The following is a 17460-nucleotide window of genomic DNA, read 5'->3' on the forward strand; positions in this document are numbered from 1 at the left end:
GTTATACGGAGTTGATAAGGCCTTAGGACGCCGAATTTGATTTCCAAGTTGACTTGTTTATATATAAAAAAAATTTAAAAAAAAGTTGATGCAGGACATAAGCAACAAAAAAAAGCCATCATTGGTTTTAAGTTAGTTTACAGTGGATTATTTAAGGATGTAATCTTTATCAGAGTTGTGTGGAAAGGAAAAGCAAAGGAAGTTTGATTATTGGTCCAAAGGGGTTCTGACATGACTGGTTTACAAGTGTGCCGCTGGATTGGTTGAATCAAAATGGGAAGTAAAGGAAGGCAATGAACACAATATACAGCTCTTGAGAATGTTAACTTTGTTCAAATTGCTGTTTCCTCACGTTTAAGTTGTGCAATAGATTTTCTAAATATATATATATGCACAAGCCTTGCGATTCAGATCAAATACCAATTTTTGAATTTCATTGTTTATCACTGGGATGCATGATGACAACCTATAACCCTTAAATCCTTAATAGGGAAGAATATATTGCACCAGAAATTACTTACAAATCAGTTTATTTTTCAAAAACAAAGTTATTTACATTATGTACACCCCTCCCCATCCCCAAAAGACACAGCAATATTAACACTACGCAAAACTTCAGATAAGGTTGTGTGCAAGAGAGATCAAGTGTGTGTCTGTCAGTTATACAGTGCATCAGTAATCTCTTAGCAGGAAGGCACACTTCTTGGTCACAGACAAACACTCACAACACAGACACTCAATACACACAAAAATACTGCATCTAGGAGAAATGCATGCAACATATGCTTCATTACGAGATGTGCTTGGATAAATAACGTTGGTCTTGCAGTGCTTCCATTTTCCTCATAAATTAAAATTTTTTAAAAATGTACAGTGCCTACATTGCTGGTGTCCACCGACACACATCAGTATTCTACGTCAATAGTCCACACAAGGAACAAAGTCCTCAGGCCCCCTTGACAGATTTGGAGACAGCCCCTCACTTTGCATCCTACGCGTTGTATTTCCTTCCGGACGAGTCGTTGTCGTCCTTAGAAATTGTAAACCTTCCATGTGCCGTTGAGTCCAATCGAGCCCCTAACCCCTCCATCACCGTGTGCTGTTCGATCGTTCTCCTAAGAAAACAAAGTGCTCATAGAGAGGGCGATGCCTTGCCGCGATCCTTGTTGGGTCCCCGTGGGGATGGTGCATTGGAAGTTGTTACATTGGCAGCCTGTCGATCAAACAACATTTTAGACGATTGTGCGCTCCATTCTTTATCTTCCTTAACTTTGTCAAATAAAACTCAGGAGTACTCCGACAAGACATGCAGCATTACGTGTCGTACCGTTTTCTTGGCTTCACTTCCCAGCCATCGCGACACTTCACAAACGTTATGGAGTCCCCTGGGGAAATTTCAATCGTTGCCGGATCTTGGGCACAAAAAGTAAACCTGCGACGTCAGAAAAAAAAAAAGTTAGTGAAAAACAATAAATCCTGGAGGTGGGTGGACAGCTAGCGCCACTACCTCCTACTTACTTCTTCTGCGTTTCCCCAGCCTTCACGCGAATCCGCCGGACTGCCAGCACCGGTTTGGAGGGCTTGGTGTTCCAGGCCCACCAACCCTTCTTGAGGTTCTTCCACACGGAGTTCCAAGTTTCAGAATCTCCTTCCCAGCTCAGACGGATCTTTAGCAGGTCGCCAATGTCCTTCTCCGTGAACACCAAGAAGGTGTTTGTCAGGTTCAGGCCGATGGCATTATAAGGGCTGCGCAAAAAATAAAATAATATTTGGTCTGAGTTACATGCCAAGAAAAAGCAGTTCTAGCAGCAGTGTGAACTAGCAAACTATTTAAAAACATGGCAACAAGGGTCCAACAAGCTGAATAATCGGATGACGGGCTTTGTGCCACGTCATGCTTGTACAAACCAGGTTGAACCAAAGACTCGGCCAGCGAGAGAATCACATGACTGGCACTCTAAAAAGGTCAAGCCAAAAAAGATCCCAGTTCTCAATTTACACCACGGCACACTGTGCGCTTCTAAAGCCCCCAGGCAGTGCAGCTGCCAGTGCATTGGTGGTTTTATGGGTTAAACATGACGTGAGGGAAAAAAAGTTTTGAATGACAGATTTTAGATTTTGAACTTACACATCTACAGACATCTTTTCTGTATCGTTGTGGGCTCCGTACAACTGGACGTGGAAGGTTGGATCTGCGTTGTCAGCCTGTTTTCGGTTGAACACATGCATCTTCATCTGGTAGTGGTAGCCTTTATACAAAAGAAGAAAAAAGAAACCAATATTTGACTGATTATAGTCAGTAGTAATTTACAAGTGCTGCAGTTGTACGATTGTTATTGTAGACTCGACACACGAGGAAGTGAGCATAGTGATGAAAGAACAAACTCCAAGACCCACCTCCGAAGGGCATGTCTGCACGCGTCTTCAGATACATTTTCGTGTTGCGCCTCTTGCGCATCTTGCGGGTGTTGTAGCCAATGTTGTTGCAGCGGTTCTTGCGGCAGCTGAGGCAGATGCCCTTCTTGAAGCGCTCGGGGCCGGTGCACTGGTAGGCAAAGCTCATGTGGTCCTTGGTCATCAAAGAGTCTACGAATAGGTGCACGGCACGCTCATGCTCGCACTTCATCACCTCCATGAAATCTGGAGAAACGCAGAAGGCCGGTCAGATGGGATGAAGTCAACTGAACGCCGCTACATTTGTGTAGCATTTCATTGTGACTTGTCTAAGCACTTACTTCCAGCCACTGCGAGCACATCTCCCAGCGCGCAGCCTGGCTGCACGTCACCACCGTTGGGGTAGATGTCGATGTCCCCGATCGGCTGCTGGATGCCGATGCTCACGCCCAAAGCCTCGCGGGTGTACGTGTGCAGAACGTCCACAAAGTCGGCGTCATCGGGGGAGAGGCGCTTCCGTTCTTCTACACCCTCGAACATTGGTCCTGCTGGGTCTAGACCTATAGAAATAAAAAGGCGGGACAGAGGACAATGAGGCAGCGCAAACCTCTGGGTTTGCATTTGAGTTTATTTTTTTATTTTTTTTTATTTACCAGTGATTCTGCCGATGTTCCCTCGCACAAACATTCCGGCGTAGCCTGCGACGTGGGCACCTAAACTGTAGCCGATCAGGTGCACTTTGTCCAGAGGCAGCTGCTGCTCGTCCTGTGTGGAGGACAAAATAAAGTTAAATGGACACTGAAGAAATCCTGGCTTTGAGCCAGCGAGGAGCAGTTGTGCCTGCAGCAGAGCCCAGCTCAAGTTAAGCAGGAGAGAATCTACAGACAGTCGCTTGCATGCAACAATGCCTCCTCCACCACCTGGAGACGGTTTGTCTCCGAAATATTCCTTGTCCAGGTTTACAACCAAGTGGCAGGTTGCCTTAATTGTGGTTCAATTATGAGACAGCAAGACAGAAAGAGGGCAGATTTTATGACTATGCAGGGAGTCGGCTGCTCCTCCATCTCGTAGCAATTCAGACCAGCCTCAGATGACATTGCAATCAGTCACTTGGGATTGGAGATCCAAATAGGATCCCGCTCTGCATTCTAATAGACACCTCCGAATGAGGCGGTGCTAGTCTTTTTTCAGATTAGATCCAGAGCAAAAACACTAGTATGTCTGTACACACCTGAAGCCAGTTGAGCATGCCGGCGATGTCGAGGCCGACGTCGTGAGTGTGGTTGACTGCGTCTGGGTACAACTGTTGGGCCAACGCTATCCAATCGACAACCACCACGTTGGCGTCTCTTTCGCGCTGCATCAAGGCCGAGACCAGCTTGCTCATCCAGCTTTCGAACATCCCACTCATCTGAGGAATGGGGGGGAAAAAAGAAAAAAAGCTTGTGAACCCTCTCAGATCCTGTGCTTGAGTTAGCTCACATTAAAGTGCCAAATTCCAACAAGCAAAGCCCTGTGGTGTGCCTGAGCGCCCATCTAAGCAGCACACAAGATGCCAGTATCCCACTGTTGACCCCACAGAAGGAGAAGGATCCCAGCAGGATGATCTCCAGTAATACATACCGTCCAGCCGTGGATGATGAAGATGGTCTTGGCTGTGGCGTTGAAGCCACACTCCTCCAGACATTCCTTCTTGCCAGCCTGCAGGTAGCAGCCCTCCTGGTCCAGATCTAAACTCGTCCTCATGTTGTACTTGACGCTGCCAGGGAGAACCCGGCCTTCTGTTGGCAGTTCATCCAATCCACTGTCTGCACCTGAGGGGGAGATTAAGGTTGGATATTTATTTACTTCATTTCCCTTTGTGATGCATGCCATTTCTTTTCTTTAAGAAAAAAATGAAAAGAAATGGGGGCGAGCCCAATAAAAAGTCAGCCAATCAGCTTGCTCCCGCAGCGAACATGCGTTTACAATAATGTGTGAAAGCGAGCCGGACACGCAGGCGCACAATGGACCTTCTCCAATTGTATTCTAGAGCCGGCTCACACAGCTGCAGACAGATTTTGAGATTATTCCTGATTTAAACTCTCGGGCCCGGGGTTTAAGCGGCTCAAATGACGCAGGAGGCCCGTCGGGTGGATGCTGTCACACGATTTCCCACGTGACAAGAACGAAAATGTTGTAATTGAAGCCCAGATTAATTTAAATCAACTAAAGGGCCACAGGGGGGGGGGGGAGAGAAGGGCATCCACAGTTAAACTGGGGTCGTGTCGGCAGGGATCGGTCCGCGGCAAAACGCGGATTCGCTCCCCAAGGAGACGTGGCGCGCGCTAGTGTCCTCCGGAGTTTGCGTCAAGACTCCGACGGGTCCCTACAGAGGACACGTCGCAGTGTTGTAGGAGTCCATCCCGGGTTTTCTCGGGTACGCTTGGCCCCGCCACACTTGTTCGCGTTCCCGATGTCGCGTAACAGTCTTTTAAAAATATGTAGATGAATTGATCGGGAACGTTGGAGAAATGGGACCAAACGCGAGGTTTGGCTGATTTCAAGTATCGTTCCATTCATTGATTCCCCACAAGCGCGTCTCGCTTCTACTTTTTACATCAGGTGCTGGATTTTGGACACATCGATTTGGAGTGTGGCAAACAAATACATGGTACAAATGAATGAACAATGGAGGCAGAGCCGTGTCTCACCTTTAAGAACGGTGTTGTCCCCGGCGGCAGAGGTAAAGAGCGACGCGGCACACTGTAGGAAAATCCACAGCAAAAGGGCTTTGTGACTCATCTCGCAGTTACAGACGCGTGTGGAGGAATTAAAAGCGTCCGGGGGATATGAATGGCCTTTCAGTGGAGCCGGTATTAGCGCGTGTAAGGAAGGAGGACCCAAAATGAAAGAGCGCGTCGGAGCCGATGTGCGCGCCGGTGGAAGCGCAGTCACAGCAATGTAGAAACTTGCATCAAGTGTCTCATTAGAGTTTTAAATAGTTTCCCCCTTCCTAGTCATCTGATCATCGGCTGATCTTTCGTGGATCTCATTGGTCAAGCCCCCATTTGTTTACGTTTAAGGGCGTGGCAAAGCTGAATGAAGTCGTAGTAGGCTTCTCACGTTGCGCGTGCTGTGGGAGCCCTTGTGCGGGGCGTGACGCGAGCGGCCGTTAAACCGATCCTCCTGCTCGGTGTAGGACTGAAGGACGTGGCTCATGTTGCTCACTTGGATCCAAGCCCCGGAATGACCAATAATGATGTTTTCAGTGTTAATCAACAACACCCCTTCCGACAGATGGTAATATTTAAAAGGCTCCGACCCCCCCGTGTGTGTGTGTGTGTGTGTGTGTGTGTGCGCCTGTGTGTGTGTGCGCCTGTGTGTGTGTGTGCGCGCCTGGCGCGCTGGTGACCACCAGCTTATCTCCACGGACCGGCTCCAAGCGATGAGGACAAGAATGGGCGCACTCACGCAAGGGGTCTCTGCTATAATAACGCCCCTCTTTCCTGGGTGGGGACGCACGTCAGCTGCCACTGCAGTACAACAACACAGTGACGTCACACCAGACATGTGTGGTGTGCACATGCTGTACAACCTTGTCTTGTAATATCTAAACTCCAAACAATGGGGTCATTGGTGTTTGTGACAGTGTGAACCTATAATGTCGATTAGGTCAAATTAATCTAATCCCTCATTTGCGTCACCAGGACTGACCTGACTGAAAATCGTCATACGTTTTCAGAAAAACATGATCAAAGGGAAGAGCGTGAGAATGTGGTGTGATACAACAGCCTTGAAAATAACTTGAGCTATTTTCACCCATGTATTAATAGCCCTTCTTAATGTTGTTTCCTTTTTTCTTTTCAAACCAAGAAGAAGGTGCATCACCAAAGGGTACTGGGGTTCAAGTGCTGAGATGAAGTTTAGTAGATCCATCCTGCTGGCTGGCTGTTATAGAAGTGATTGGTTTCATGGAAGACCTCTGGAGGGCGGCAGTCATTGCAATCCCATGATTGTTGTGTGCATTCTGATATCTTAAGCTTAAGTTTCTTATCTTAACCCCGTGTCGAAAAAATAAAGAAAAGAGCAAAACTAAATGACATCCCCGGATTTTTCTATTGGACTGAAACTGATGTCAGACACCGGCAGTGATATTTATTCCAACGTTAATGTTGCTTCTCGTGCGGGTTATTCTTTCCATCCACACGCCTCAGCCAGCCGCCCAGTCAGTGAGACACAGTTTGAGTCTTCACTATGCGGACAGATTTTGTCCCACGACGTCAAGACCCAACAATGAGACACTGTGAGGGAGTGAAACGGATCACCTGCAGGCAGCTCGGTGGGGAGAGCAGAGAGAGCCTCATTTCAATCTTTGTTCTCAGTCATACCTGAAGATATTTCCCCAAAATCTCATGCCTTATGTGACGTGAGCAGTTTAAGCTATTTCAATGACTAAGAACATACATCATTTTTTTAGGTTAACAGACGGTGGGAACTAAGGACATGGCAATTATTGATTTATTCAGAGAACACAAATACCTGTACACAAGTTCAAACCTGTTCAGAGTGATGGGAACGTTAATAAATGATGCCTAAAAGCCTGCCTATACCTGCAAGCCTGTTTTCCACACACACGTACATGCCATAGAACCAGAACTGACCGAACAGCGCCACCGTGTGGTTAAGCGGGCAGTGCACCGCACAGTGACACAGCAGGAGGGGGGCGGAGGGGAGGGGGGCGGAGGCAGTGAGCCAGACCGGATCCTTCATGAGGGAAGAGGCCAGGGACAGCCAACCAACCCCGGCTTCTCTTCTCTTCACTAATATTATTCTGTATTGCAAGCCAAGGAGCCCGAAGAGGGGGCTGCGCTAGTGTTCATAGGATGTCCCGTCACGAAGGTGAGGATACACGTCGGCACGGTGTTGCGAGCCATTGGGGATGTCTGATAATAAGAAACGTTGACAGGGCACCGCTAGCTAACGTTAGCTAGCCTTCAGTTTCTTGTTTTAAAGCCCATCCTAGCTAACGTTCGCTAGTGTTAGCAGCAAGGTTGCGGTGGCGGCGCGTTATTGAGGACACACAACAAGGTGTCAAAACCACCGGACCTTGCCCGTGACATTTACTTTAAGTTTCAGGAAATGTAACGGTACAGCACGCTGACATTTAAGCCGAACAAGTTAGCTACCGGGAGCTAAGCGTGATAGCTAGCCTACAAGCCAGCTAGTAATTGGCTAGTGGGGTTAACGTCAACGAGCTGGGGAGCAAGGGGGAGTGCCGAGAATAGGAAACGCATGAGAGCAGCGAGACCCAGCTGGTGCTACCGGGTCCAGGAATGGTCTTTTCTTTTTGTCTTTGAGGTTCTCTCCTTCCAGCCTCCTTCCCACTGCAAGGTGGCCTTTTAGATTCCAGTTTTGCGAGATAACATTTAGCAACCCGACCACCAATTTCGCCCTTGCGGCCAACCTTGTTGGGCTCAAAGTTCGCTGGTGTCGGCTTAAAGTTAAACGTTAAGTTAGCAACGTTATCAACAAGGCTGAGAGCGTGAGCCCCTCCGCCCGTGAAACCTTCCGTTTGTTAACGTACGATGAAGTCTACCACACCTGTCTTCATCGTGAGCTCACCGTGTAGCTAACTGTAGCTGGCATAGTTGAGCTGAGTCGGGCCAAAGCGGCCTTCAGTTTCCGTGCGCGGGTTGTCAACTTCTCTGTCAGTTGTCATCGAGATATTAATGACTACGAGGAAAGGCGCTTGTGCTCGTACTTGTCATTAATGTTTGTGCGGAGTCAGGCGGGAACTGAGCTCAGACCTCCCGGTGTCATTCAATACACCGGCACCGCACGACTGTCCTAGTCAGTCAAGAACCACCAGAAAGGTCCCGGATGTTGGGACACACAAGGTTAATAAGCCTTTTGGAGAACGCAATCTAAGCATTCACAATGACCCCTTTATGAATGAGCGGGGACTTTTTTAGAGTATTATCATTATTGAAATGTGAAGGGGACAGTCAGTCGTTTAACACTCCTTAGCAAAAGGAACTGTGAATAGCAAAATATTTTTATAACGCATGATGCGATTCAATATCCACGCCATAAACACACACCGGATGTGGTGATTTTACTCCATAGTTATTTTTTTATGATGCTAAAGCTAAAGGGACTTCCTTTTGGATACAATTTTGAATAATATATTGGGTCACAATCAACCACAGAAACGGGAAATCCACCTCACCACACACAAAAAAACAGCAATACTTGAAATAAAATGTTGTGTTACCCACTACTCAACACCACGCTCACCAAAATACTACGAGTTCAGCTTCTCACAGCCTCAAATAAAACATAACATTACTGTACACAGAGGTATTATTTATTGCGGGACTATTTTATTAGATTATGTTTAATTCTAGCAGGTGTTCATGTTTTGATGGTCACATTCCTGATGCCCTTTGTGTGAAGCTTTTATTCATTGTCCGCCATTAATTTATCAGAAAATAAACTGTCCCAGTCTATTGTGATCCGACTGGCTGAAGGAAATCCCAGTTAAAACCTCTGATGTAATGGCTTTTGTATGAACAGGGACTACATGGTAAATAGTTTTTCAGTAACGCTCGCTTGTTGTTTCCTCTCTTGTGTCCTTTAGGCGTGAGCTGCGATGCATGTTTAAAAGGCAACTTCAGAGGACGACGATACAAATGTTTAATCTGCTACGACTACGATCTGTGCGCTTCGTGCTACGAGAGCGGTGCGACCACGACCAGACACACCACAGAGCATCCCATGCAGTGTATATTAACCCGAGTGGACTTTGGTAAGTGGAATTGATGTTCAAAATAGTCTGATTATGATCAGTCTATATATAGGCTGTTGAAAATATGGAGGGTGTGAATTTTAGCCACATAAGCTCGTCATTCAGTATTGTGATATGTGTTGTTGTGATTCTTGCGGACGCGATGGACAGATGTTCTGAGTCAACGTTATCGTAAGCCGATCAATGAGCTATTCACAATGAGCGTCTCTATAACTGCATCTAAAGAGGGAGTGTGTATATGCATGTTTTGTAAAGGGTGATGGACTATTTGCCAGACTGTCATGGCAGAGTCAAACAAAACAAAGAGAAAGCATTGCTTCAATTGCAAACAATCTGTTGTTTTTATACCAGGAATTATTACATTTGAGCATTGATGCACAGATAATCAACAACTGTCATTCCTTGGCTGGTGATTGTTAGGGTAAACTTCTGAGGCTGGCATGTTATGGAAAGTGGTTTTAAGAAATTAAACTGCCACTGTCTACGCCGCCTTCTGCTGCCACTAGCTTTTGTTTTCAGACAGGCTGCTCCCAGACGGCGTAGCCGTGATGGATGTGAAGCAAACAGCTTAAGGAGTTTTTGAGAGAGAGTTATTGGGCTGCTGTTCTGGGTTAACATAAATAAAAGCAGTTGTTGTAGCAATGGGGAAAATTATTCCAATCCAGAGTTAAGGCCAATTGAGTTCATCATGATTTGTCGTACTTGAAATTACACTAGATGTGTTAATGTCTTTTTAAAATGAAGGTTTAATAATTGCATGAACCATTTATTCTGCCATTGGAAGGCTTTGACTTCTAGTTCCTACATTGATGCTGTGAAATATGTTGATGTTCAGCTTTTGTGTTTTAACATAAAAAGGGGTTAGGGGTTTTCCTAAGAAGACAGTTGTATTATAAGCTGCTACTATGCTCTTGGTGTACACACACACACACACACACACACACAACGAAAAGTTCTTAACAAGCTGCTTTCTTTAAAGCCACAACAATCTGTTTTTATATTGTATAACGTGTAATGTGAAATCAGAGTTGAGTGGATTGGAAGGGTTTAGTAATAACTGTGGAGTGATCCTGTTCTGTGTTACCACCTTTCCACCGAATGACTGCCGCACACAGTTGGCAAATAGCTAGGGAACAAAATGGAGCAACAAAAGAATTTGATATTTTCCCTTAAAAATGTGTGGTGGTGGATACGGACTTGCATCTATCAAGTGGTCACCAACAGTACTTAAATGCGGTTTGAGCACAGTCTGCTGGACGCGCTGTTGGCGTTCACCATAACCACTGCAGTGTTTCCTCACTATTATATTAGGAAGACGCCCCCCCCGCCCCCCACCCCCCCCACACTAGAAAGTGTCTGCTCTCAGCTAAATTGAACTCTTATTAATTCCTCTCATCCTTAATCTCAAAGCTTCTGTTGCGTTCTAACCTGTGGTCCTATGTGGGAGAACGAGTGCAGCCACAGCAACTGAAAGGGACTATTTTACAGCTCAAATCATTGACACCACATGTCTGCCTTGATTTCCCCCCCCCAGACCTGTACTACGGTGGAGAAGCGTTCTCGGTGGAGCAGCCCCAGGCCTTCACTTGTCCATACTGTGGCAGGATGGGCTACACGGAAATCTCCCTGCAGGAGCACGTGGCTGCAGAGCACACGGAGACCTCCACAGAGGTGGTGAGTTGTTGCTGTCTTTTTACCCGCAGCCTTCCACCAAACCCTCACTGGATGTTTTAGAGAGATATTAGGACCTGAAAACATGCACACGCATCAGATTTTTTTTTTCTCAATAGAGATTTTCAACTAGCTCAGCTGGAATGAAGTCCGGAGACTTGTTATTAATTTGAACAATTAATGAAATGTTATCAACCAAGCTTTTAAGTAGTGGGTACAGTAAGCTCTTCGGGCCACACAACACTGTTGTGAAGGTCATTATTTATGAGGAGGAAGGCAGAGGAGCGGATGCATATGTTTGGCTCTAAATGCCAACAATCTTCTTTAGAATTGTAGAATCCACCCTTTTAAAATGTTTGTTACATTATTAACATTAAAAAGACTCAAAATATTGTTCTATCTTGTTTTTATAGTTCTTATATATAGTTTATAATTAAGTTATTGAAGCCTTTCTAGTATCAAAGTAAATGGTTCTACTTTTGGATTAACAAAAATTATATTGGGCAAATACTGCCGCTGCCGGTTTTGACTTGGTCAGTACCAGAAGTTAGCTTGGAAAATGTACACGTGAATCCTTTTAAATCCCATAACAAGAAACGAGTATGATGCTTTTCTGTGTTGTTGGTACAATGGAAGCACCGGCGAATGAATTGAAGTGTGTCAAATAGATCCTAGTTGGAACTTTAACAGACTTTAACACCAGGCTGTAGCTCTCCTAATATTGCTTCTTCTCATAATTAAATACTACAAGAGCACAGCAGTTATTTGCTGATCTGCGCATTTGTTCATGAGGACCCAGCACTAGCTGGCGATTGTGAAGTGTGTTGTTATTAACGTGCTTGCTCCCTCTCTAGATTTGCCCCATATGTGCAGCGCTGCCAGGTGGAGACCCCAATCTTGTGACTGATGACTTTGCTGCTCATCTCACACTTGAACATAGAGCACCAAGAGACTTGATATCCTTTTCAATAGCCATGCCCCTGATGCACAGACTCAAACCGGAAGCAGACTGCGGTATCGACTAGCCAAAGTTTAGTGTACAAGGGAGCGGTCTGTTTACTGGAGCTGCTATTTGTTGACGTTGTGCTGATGATGTCAGAGCCTCATTGGGCCGCTTTATAGAACCCCCGCGGTGGGTAAACGTAACTGAGCTATTAACTATTTCATGTCCTTGTTGAAACTAAATTGCCTCCGTGTGTTTGTATGCTTCCTTCAGGTTGGACGCTGTTTGCCTCTGGTTCAATAGCAAAGGCGATGAAAGTAGAGCTGCAACTAACGATTATTTTAATAATCGATTCATCTGTCGATTATTTGTTCGATTAATCGATGAATCGGATAAAAAATGTAAAAACATTAATTTCCAACCCTTTATTGAAAAATAGAACTGACTGTGCACTTTCTAAATATGTTTTGCACTAACAGATTGCTCCTTGAACATCCCTAAGTAAGCAAATAAAATGGACTAACACAAAAAACATACACACATCGCATGATGTATACTTTACAGCCGCCAAATTAAATATATTAGGCACAAAATCATGAATCATCGCCGTGGTGCTCCCGTGCCAGGCCATATCGCTTTTGCATATCTTACAATCAGACATGTCAACCCTCCCGAATTTCAAAGCCCCTCCCGAAAATATCCCGGACCGACCTTTCTCCTGATTTCCACCCGGACATCAATATTGCTGCACCACCCGTCACTGGGCGCGCTGTTTCAGACCGAACAATAATAAAGGTTACACCTTGAAGTCGAGCGCGGCGATTAGAACGTAAAACTACTGGCGCTGCAAAGAAAACCGCAGCACCCACCCCCCGTTGCCCGCTAGGACCCGCACCCCCCATTTCAGTGTGAAATATTTAGATCGCATTGGCTTCTCTTCCTCCGCATGTTTCAGAACAGTAGTACGGGTCTCTCCGATGATCAACTTTTTTTTCCTCAGCTCTGCGCGGCGCGCGCAACTTTCTTTTAATACTCAAAGATAATAGTCGCGCGACACAACGAATCGATAATGAAATTCGTTGCCAACGCTTTTAATAATCGATTCTAATCGATTTCATCGATTCGTTGTTGCAGCCCTAGATGAAAGTCCTCTATACTTCATGTGTTCCTTCAAACCTGCTTGTGTGACTTTGTTAGTTTTCTCCTCTTTAGAGTCTCTCCAAAAGAAGCTTTTTCCACCAGCCTGCACAAAGGGAAATCCAAAGGCGGTAACATTTGGGGGCACGACTTGTAATGGGATCTATTCTGTTATTTCATTACTGTGGCATCTTATTCTGACTTCCTAGACTCTGCTGTAGCTTTGTAGTCAATCATCCTGTATTTCAGAAAAGCATACACATCCCCTTAATTCTTTTTGAAGCTGTCTGACTTACTGCTTACACCGCACAAGTAGTTCAAGAGCGAATTTGTACTCATCAATTCCATGATGGCTTCAAAATGGCAGCATCTGTCAGGAAGCAGCTGAAACACTCCGTGTGACGGGTCTATTCATGCAGTGCTTTCAATGAGTACTGCTGAGGAAACCTAAGATGCAAAAATGTATTTAAATGAGTGTTGCACAGGCTGGTGGTGAGATTGGAGCACCAGGCCAATAGGTTATTTTGTATATATTGGCTTATTAACATAGAACTATAAACAATGACTTGTCGTTAGAAGTTATTTTATATGCAACATGCCGCCTAATGTGTTTTATATATTGTACACTTGGTTGTTGATGATCCACCTGTGGGGCATTTTTCACATTTTGTAATCTTAAAGTGCAATCAGAAGCTTGTCCCTGTGTTGATTTCCTTAACCACTAACCTCACGATGAGTCTAGCGGGGTGCGGCATGTGAGGAGGATGTTCCACCCTGGGCGTGGCCTGGGGGGTCCACGAGCTCGCCGGTCCAACATGCACTTCACCAGCAGCACCACAGGGGGGCTCTCCACCAGCCAGAGTGCCTCACAAAGCTCCAACTACAGCAGAGAGGCCATGGACCCCATAGCAGGTCAGTCACACACACACACACAGTTAGGGAGAAGTCATAGTGACACACAAGACCCTTGTGGACATGTGTCTGCAGGTCTGAGGAACAAAACTGCACAACTTGATGCAGGAATTCTGTTTCCTACCGCTCCAACAGCAGGACGTGTGACACACAGGGCGCTCGTGCTGTGCGCTAAATCAATAAGTCATAGCCTACATAGCGTGTCACGCATTCAGATCCGTTCCCTGCAGTAGCCCTAGTCGGGAGAACACAGTAACGCGTGGGCTGAGTTGTTGCTGTGTTTGAATCCGGTTCACTGCTTGGTATTCGCCGTGTCGACTCCAGCTGTGTCATAATGAGTCAGTGTTCAGTCCGCTTCACTAATGACCCACCGTACCTGGAGCGCCGACCCGCCTGGTGCTGCTCTATTCTGACATCTCCCCACGGAGGGTCTCATCGGGGCGAGCATCTGGCTCTTTAGAGTTCTATTGCTCCAGCTTTATGACCGTGGATCAGAGGCTTCACACTGGTTCCGTTTCTGACCGGACAGCTCAGTTTTTTAGGATGAACAATTTCACGTTCTAGTTACATCTAGTAATAAGAGGGAAAAGGTGCGGGTGTGATGGTCATTTTCATGTGGCATTCAGGGAGCTCCCTCACACAGTCCGCCCCCTGGTGGACCGTCTGCAGATAGCAGCTATTTAAAGTATAGTACCAGCCCTTCTTGTCTTGAGTTTGACATCTGACGCCATTCCACCTTCCGGGAACGAGGCTATTATCTGTTTAAGCCAAGAAGAAGGCAAGGACCGAATGTTTATGCAGCCCTTACAGCCCAATTTTTCCCAGGAGACGGAACTTTTTTTTAAAATTCCTGACCTAGTTAACTGCAATTAAACCGGTTTTGTCCAGGGACGTTAAACTCTAAAAATTATACTAAAAATTATATTAGATGCCTTGTACATTTCATAGAAAATATCTGGAAAACCAAATCAAACGCCCCGTTGATCAGTGTACATTACATGTCATTTAGCTGACGCTTTTATTCAAATCGACTTACAATAAGTGCATTTCCACATAGAGATACAGACTCGGAACAAGTAACAAGAAAGTTTAGATGCAGAAAGAGCTTTTGACCACGACAATTCAGTCAATTTACGCTAATGCTCTGTACTCTGCTGCGACCGCGAGAATCAAGATTTATGGACGTCTTACTAATGGCATAAAGTTGGAAAGATCTACATGTCTTCAATGCTTCATTTCCTCAACCCTTTTTGCATCTTACATGGAACCCCTGGCAAAAGTAATAAGAACGTAGTAATATAAAAGGAATTACGATGAGGAACAAAAACTACCAACTAACATGCTGATGATGTATTCATATTCATTCAAGACCCAGATTTAAACATAACAACAAAAATGAAGGAAGAGGGTGTATGTATTATTTACTTTTCATTTTTATTACCTCTAAAGGTCTGGCAATTTCTTTTTGTTGTTCTATTTGTTTTTTCTATAAAGTATTTTTTCCTTGATAAATCAGACCCTAATAATAATGTTGTAGTTTTAACAACAACAACAACAACAAGAGCTCGGGCTGCTTTTCTTCTTACTGATGGTGTTAATTATTAAATATACCTCTGGCTGCTTGTTCTAGTCTTCTGGCATCACGGCCCGATCTTCTCCGTCTTGTCCCCCCAGAGCTTCTGTCCCAGCTGTCGGGGGTGCGGCGCTCGGCGGGCGGTCAGCTCAGCTCGGGCCCCTCGGCGTCCCAGCTCCAGCAGCTTCAGATGCAACTCCAGCTGGAGCGCCAGCAGGCCCAGGCGGCACGGCAGCAATTGGAGATGGCGCGAAACGCCACCCGGGGCGGAGGCCGAGCCAACGCGATGCTCAACACCAACTCCGGGGGCGCCAACCCCAACCCCAACCCCAACGCCGGCGCTAACCACAATACCAACCCCAGTCCTAACCCAGGTCCCCCGGAGTCCAACACACAGCAAACGGCGCACAGCTCCCAGTTCCTACTCAGCAGGTGGGGCCTCTTTTCTGCACGTGCTCTAAACCGAGAAGTGCTTTGCTTCATCCCTGTTCAATCCCTCCCCCTCAGGCTGAGCGAACCGCGGCTGTCGGAGGCGGAGCGGCAGGCGTGCGAGGCCCAGTGGGCCGACAGGAGCCTGTTTGTGACGGAGCTGCTGCTGTCCACGCTGCTGCCCGACGAGGACGCCTCGGCCTCCTCGGAGGAGGACGAGGACGACTCTCACGGCCCGTTGCGGAACTTCGCCGACTTCGAGTCCATGGGTTGCGTTGAGGTCATGACCTTGGACGTGGCACTGGAGAACCTCAACCTCAAGGAGATGAGACCAGCCCCCAAGACGACTAAAATGACGACTAAAACGGCACCGCCGAAGAAAGAGCCTCCCCCGCCGCCCCTTTGATGACGTGGCCCCTCCCTCCCCTCAAACCACCGTCGGTCCAACTGCCAATGGATGACAAAAAAGACTGCAGTTCTTTTTGGCTTTGTTTTATTATTATTATTTTTTTCTCGGTGATTGTCATTTCAGCTCCGTTGTGCCCCACTCAGCCCCGTGTCTATTACTTTGTGTACAATGAATAAAAGTAGGGAGACGAGAGAATGTGAAAGCAAGTGTGGTGAGTGCGTGAGAGAAGGGGAGGGAAAAAATACTATAGGAAAATATATTATAGATCAAAAATCTTTATGAATGATAATCACATTACCCGTGTTTCCTCTCGCAAATGAGCAATGCAGAGATACACACACACACACACACACGCCTCTCCGGTAAAAACGCTGCTGTGTATTTATAGTTATTAAAGAAGTGCTTGGATGGTTTACTACAACAGAAGCATGAGCTTAAATCACCATGTGCCCAGTTGGAAGTGCACAGTCACCCAGAGGAGCTTTCTCTTTCTGTCCCGACACCAGTCGCGTCTCTCTCTCTCACACACACACACACACACACACAGAGTTGGGCATGTTGGGCTGCCTGTGTGACATCACCTTTTTGGGGTCCTGCGACCCGGCTTTCTATCGACGGCGGGCGCTTTGGTTTTCAAATGCATATCCGGTGTCCATGTGTACACTACAGATGCTCCACCTGAAGGCGTCATGCAGCTGTGCGCTGCATCTCCTCCGAGGGACCTTTTTCAGGCCTTTTTTTTTTTTAAAACACAGAAGAAACCTTGTCTTTGCATCGGTTGTTTCCTCCTCCCACTCCCGCCTCTTTCTCTTTAAAGGACGACCAGGCGCTACCTGCTCAGCTCATGAATGCACAGATTACTCATCATGTGACTTGAAGGAGAGACTCCCGTGTTGCTCTTCCCATTCATTTCTCTCGCTCAGACTAAGATCTCTTAATGCCTCCACTGCTACCTGAACAAATGCAATGTATGTCTTTGGCTCAGAACGAGCCAAACCACAGGGTAAACCTTTCAGTCTGGAGGACAATAAAATGTTTTGGATGGAAATTAACTAACCCAATCCTGCTCTCTGGTTTGTATTTTTTACTTCAGTTTTTTTTTTCTCAGTTGCTAACTTTTTGGTGAGCATGTACAGCATATTGTCTAAAATAAACACCTATCGTACGGGTCAAGTTCTATCTCTGATCAGTCATGTATGCGC

The 17460-nt window shown here is 46.1% G+C and overlaps 2 protein-coding genes across 2 annotated transcripts; one reads left to right on the forward strand and one right to left on the reverse strand.

The window, feature by feature from the left end:
* Window positions 1-513: 513 nt before the first annotated feature.
* On the reverse strand, window positions 514-5609 carry lipg (lipase, endothelial). Its single transcript, XM_037483220.2, has 10 exons — window positions 5088-5609; window positions 4018-4208; window positions 3626-3805; window positions 3048-3159; window positions 2736-2954; window positions 2398-2640; window positions 2129-2249; window positions 1519-1746; window positions 1328-1432; window positions 514-1213 (listed from the first exon to the last, which is right to left on the reverse strand). Exons 1-10 carry the CDS (start codon window positions 5176-5178, stop codon window positions 1201-1203), a joined length of 1503 nt encoding a protein of 500 aa, XP_037339117.1. The 5' UTR covers window positions 5179-5609; the 3' UTR covers window positions 514-1200.
* A 1498-nt stretch (window positions 5610-7107) lies between these two features.
* Window positions 7108-17319, forward strand: LOC119225499 (E3 ubiquitin-protein ligase KCMF1-like). The gene is made up of 7 exons (XM_037483390.2): window positions 7108-7275; window positions 9017-9184; window positions 10719-10858; window positions 11710-11811; window positions 13667-13847; window positions 15522-15852; window positions 15928-17319. The coding sequence occupies exons 1-7, from the start codon at window positions 7260-7262 to the stop codon at window positions 16253-16255; spliced, it is 1266 nt and encodes a 421-aa protein (XP_037339287.2). The 5' UTR covers window positions 7108-7259; the 3' UTR covers window positions 16256-17319.
* Window positions 17320-17460: the final 141 nt, after the last annotated feature.

This window comes from Pungitius pungitius, chromosome 5 (assembly GCF_949316345.1).
Source record: "Pungitius pungitius chromosome 5, fPunPun2.1, whole genome shotgun sequence".
Classification (NCBI taxonomy): Eukaryota; Metazoa; Chordata; class Actinopteri; order Perciformes; family Gasterosteidae; genus Pungitius; species Pungitius pungitius.